The sequence below is a fragment of the Suricata suricatta genome, chromosome 11 (assembly GCF_006229205.1).
Source record: "Suricata suricatta isolate VVHF042 chromosome 11, meerkat_22Aug2017_6uvM2_HiC, whole genome shotgun sequence".
Lineage (NCBI taxonomy): Eukaryota > Metazoa > Chordata > Mammalia > Carnivora > Herpestidae > Suricata > Suricata suricatta.
Genome location: NC_043710.1, coordinates 99,515,872 through 99,519,989, shown reverse-complemented (window position 1 = coordinate 99,519,989; position 4,118 = coordinate 99,515,872). Strand labels below are relative to the sequence as shown.

The window sequence follows — 4,118 nt, the reverse complement described above, 5'->3', positions numbered from 1 at the left end:
CGCGGCTGAGCCCGAACCGGGCCTCTGCCGGACACAGCCGAGCCCCGCGGGGGCGCGGGGTCCAAGCCGGGCGGCGCGGAGGGTCTTACCTTTAACAGATTAGACGTCGCCATGTTCCTTCAACTTAGCGTCTCGCGAGACGGCGCGAGATTTCGTGGCGCTCCGGGCCAGGCCCCAGGCGGAGGCCGGGGTTCCCACCGGGGCCGACCCGCCCGCCGGCCCGCACCGGGGGTGTGCTGGGCGCCGCGAGGGCGTGACGACAGCGCTGACCTCGTCCCGGGCACCTGGAGCTTCCTCACTCGTCTCCGCTACATGATCACCAGAGCTCCCCCGCACGAAAGAGCTCATGCAAACGCTGGGGGAGAAGGCAGCGGCGAATGGTGACGAGGTAGCGGGAGCCGACCTGAATTGGAAGAGGAAGCATCGACTCCACGAGCCTCCCCACTCCTTCGGATTAGCCTCTGTGGTTGCACCCGCAGCGGCCACGGGCAACGAATTCAGCACGGCTTAGGCCCGGCAGCTCAGGTTCCGCGGCCGCGTCACGTGACGCGGCGGGCGGGGGCGCGCTCGGGAGCGAGCGTGGGAGCCGGGACGCCTCGGAGGGTCGGGAGGCTGTGGAGAGGGCGGCAGCACGCCCTCTGCTGGCGGGACCTGCTATTTTCCCTCTTCCCCCCCACGCACCCGCCCCCAAAGCCGGGGACAGGGTGTATTGGGAGGGGCGCGATCCCCAGGGAAATGCTCGTGACAGCTGGGGTTAGGTCCGGGCAGCCCGTTCGGTAGGAACTGGCACCTCGAAGGCGTCCAGTAAATGGAATGACTGCTTGAATAAGGGAATGCGCAAAAGCGTGAACTATTAATGTTTCCAGTCTGGAGTGCCTGGCACCGAAAAAATGAACATTCATCTTGGATTTCCTGTAGGCACATGATTACACACGGTACTAACCGTAAACCGCACTCCCTCCCCCCCACCTCCAAGCTTTAGGCCTTCAGACCACAAACCACTGGCCCAAGGAAGAGAATATAACCCACACGGAAAACCGAGAGTGTACCTGGAATTATATGATGCACGTTTACAAACAGTATTCATTTGCACATGCATAATACATTAGGAAAGAGGAAAATTAGACCTATGGAGTAAAATGAAGCCAGGAAGGGGCATGAAGTTTGCAACTTTACACAGTGATCTAAGCAGTCTCGCTGAGAAGGTGACTTTGGAACAAAGACCTGAAGGAGGTGAGGGACAAGGCCAAGCCATGTGTGGAGGAAAATTGCAGACAGGCGGAAGCGTGGCTTCGAGTTGCCCAGAGTGTGGGAACAGCAGTGAGAAGGTGGTGTGTTCAGAGCGGAGAGAGTGAGGAGAGCATGACATCGTTTAGGACCTCGTGGGCCGCTGTAAAAGACTAGCTTTTATCCTGAGTGACACGGGCAATCAGTCATGCAGGCTTTTGAACACAGGGGTGGCATGATCAAACCCCCGTTTTCACATGCTCACGCAACTGTGTAAATAGTAAACAAAAGCAGAAGGGTGGTTTAGAAACTTCTGTAATAATCTCCTTAAATTGACAGGACAGTCAGGGGTCCCAATTTCCAAATCGTTTATTAGAGTAATCTAGGCATGATTAACCGATGACCGAGCGGTAGAACAAGGGCTCAAAGACCAAACCTGTACTGTCCAGGCAGAATGTCAACACAGGGATGACTTTCAAGGGCTATCTTTGTTCTACAGATGGGAAAAACTGAGGCTCAGAGAGTGATCTGCCCAAGGTCACTCAGCTGGGTCAGAGAAAAGACCTAGTCTAGCATAAAGTTATGTAATTAGAGTTCCCTTTTCCAGGGAAACTGGGTTTTAGCTTCAATCCTAGGCCAACACTCCTGCTCGACATAAAGTGTAAATTGATTATAATCAACTTTATGTATCTTAGAAAAAAGTAACATGACAAACTGTGATAAAGCAATTGAACGAATGAATGAATGAATGACACATAAGAATCCAACTAAGGAGGTGCGTGGGTGCCTCAGTAGCTTTAAGAGTTTGACTCTTGGAGCGCCTGGGTGGCTCAGTCGGTTAAGCGTCCAGCTTCGGCTCAGGTCATGATCCCACATTTCATGGGTTCGAGCCCCACGTCAGGCTTTGTCCTGACAGCTAGCTCAGACCCTGGAGCCTGCTTTAGATTCTGTATCTCTCTCTCTCTCTCTCTGACCCTCCCCTGCTCATGCTTTCTCTCTCAACAATAAAAATTAAAAAAAAAAAAAAAACATTAAAAAGAGTCTGACTCTTGATTTAGTCCCAGGTCATGATCTCAGGGTTTGTGAGTTTAAATCTCACATAGGGCTCTGCACTGACCTCACAGAGCCTGCTTAGAATTCTCTCACTCCCTTTCTCTCTGCCCCTCCCCTGCTCATGCTCTCTCTCTCTCTCAAAATAAGTAAATAAAATCTTAAACAAAAATTTTAATAATCCAAGTAAGCAGTTAATACTTGTTTGCCTATTATGTATGTACTTGGCACCAGGAATATAGGGTTAAGTGAGACAGAGAAGACCCCCTGCCATCTTGAAGCTTATGTCTAATAAAGGAGCTGGATATTAAGTATAGTTGCACAAATCAAATATTACTTAATTGGGGCACCCAGGTGGCTTAGTTGGCGGAGCATGCGACTCTTGATCTGGGGGTTGTGAGTTCAAGCCCCACACTGGGTACAGAGATTACTTAAGAACCACCACCACCACCACCACCAAATCTTGAAAAAAAATGACTTAAGTGGCACTGCGAGTTAAATACTGCAAAGAAAGAAAAAAACCACAGTGCAGAGCATATCGTGGGGAGCGGGGAACTAACATCCCAACTGCCCCATTCCACACTAGGAGCACTTTTTGAAACTCAGTTGCAAACACCGCAGGACGTTTGCTTCTCCTGACTGCCCCATTCTGGTGCGACACTTGTATAAGATGTGCCCACGGCAGGAGGAGTTCTCTGTTCCACTGACTGGGCTGATCCTTGTCACCCACCGTCCCCTCCTGTTTGCACTTTCTTCCTCTTCCCATTTCGGTTCTATGGCCCATCATTATAAAAATGCTTAAATATTTTAAAAGCTTAAATATTTCATTTATTTTAAAAATAGCACAGGCACATGGTACAAAATTCAGCAAGTGCTAAACGGAATACAGTTAAAAGCAAGCCTCCTGGAGTCATGTTCCATATTGTGGCCAGGATCTGGGGTAGTCAGATGTATGCATTTGTCAAAACTCAGACGTGTGCCCTTAATGTTTTTGTATCTCATTCAAAACAAAGGGGGTAAACAAAATTTGAAATTTAGTTAATGATATTTGTGCTGAAGACTTTAGGAGCAAGTGAAGTTACGTTTACAATTTACTTTGTGATGTATCAAGAATAAAATGGGTTGATGGTTGCATAGAAAGGTAGACCAAGCAAGTGCAGTAAAATGTTAATGACAGAATCTAGGTGGGGGGTATACTGGTATTCTCTGTGTAAAATATTTCCCCTTGTCTATATGTTTGAAATTTTTCATAATTAAATGTTAGGGGAAATATTTTTAAGATTTTTTATTTTATTTTTTAATATTAAAAATGTTTTTAATGCTTTACTTATTTTTGATACAGAGAGAGACAGAGCATGAGAGGGGGAGGGCAGAGAGAGGAGACACAGAACCGGAAGCAGGCTCCAGGCTCTGAACTAGCCGACGGCACAGAGCCTGATGCAGGGCTCAAACCCACGAACGTGAGATCTGACCTGAGCCGAAGCCGGAGGCTTAACCGACTGAGCCACCCAGGCGCCCCTATTTTTTAATATTTTAATGTTTATTTCTGAGAGAGAGAGAGAGAGAGAGAGAGAGAGAGAGAGGGAGAGAGAATGCGAGCAGCAAAAGGGCAGACAGAGAGAGGGAGACACAGCATCTGAAGCAGACTCCAGGCTCTGAGCTGTCAGCACAGAGTCCAGCATGGGGCTTGAACCCATGAATCATGAGATCATGACCCAAGCCAAAGTTGAATGCCTAACCAACTGAGCCACCCAGGAGCCCCTAGGTTTATTCATTTTTGAGAGACAGAGCGTGAGCAGGGAGGGACAGTGAGGGAGGCACAGAATCTGAAGCAGGCTCCC

At 49.0% G+C, this 4,118-nt stretch overlaps 1 protein-coding gene across 2 annotated transcripts in view; it reads right to left on the bottom strand.

Moving 5' to 3' along the window:
- The window catches only part of CUL5 (cullin 5), a 102,914-nt gene extending 102,358 nt beyond the window's left edge, over nucleotides 1-556 (bottom strand). For both annotated transcript variants that reach the window (XM_029956530.1, XM_029956532.1), the window contains exon 1: nucleotides 90-556. In XM_029956530.1, the coding sequence (XP_029812390.1) occupies nucleotides 90-113 (24 nt within the window). In that variant the 5' untranslated portion in view covers nucleotides 114-556. The remainder of the gene's footprint in view (nucleotides 1-89) is intronic.
- Nucleotides 557-4,118: the final 3,562 nt, after the last annotated feature.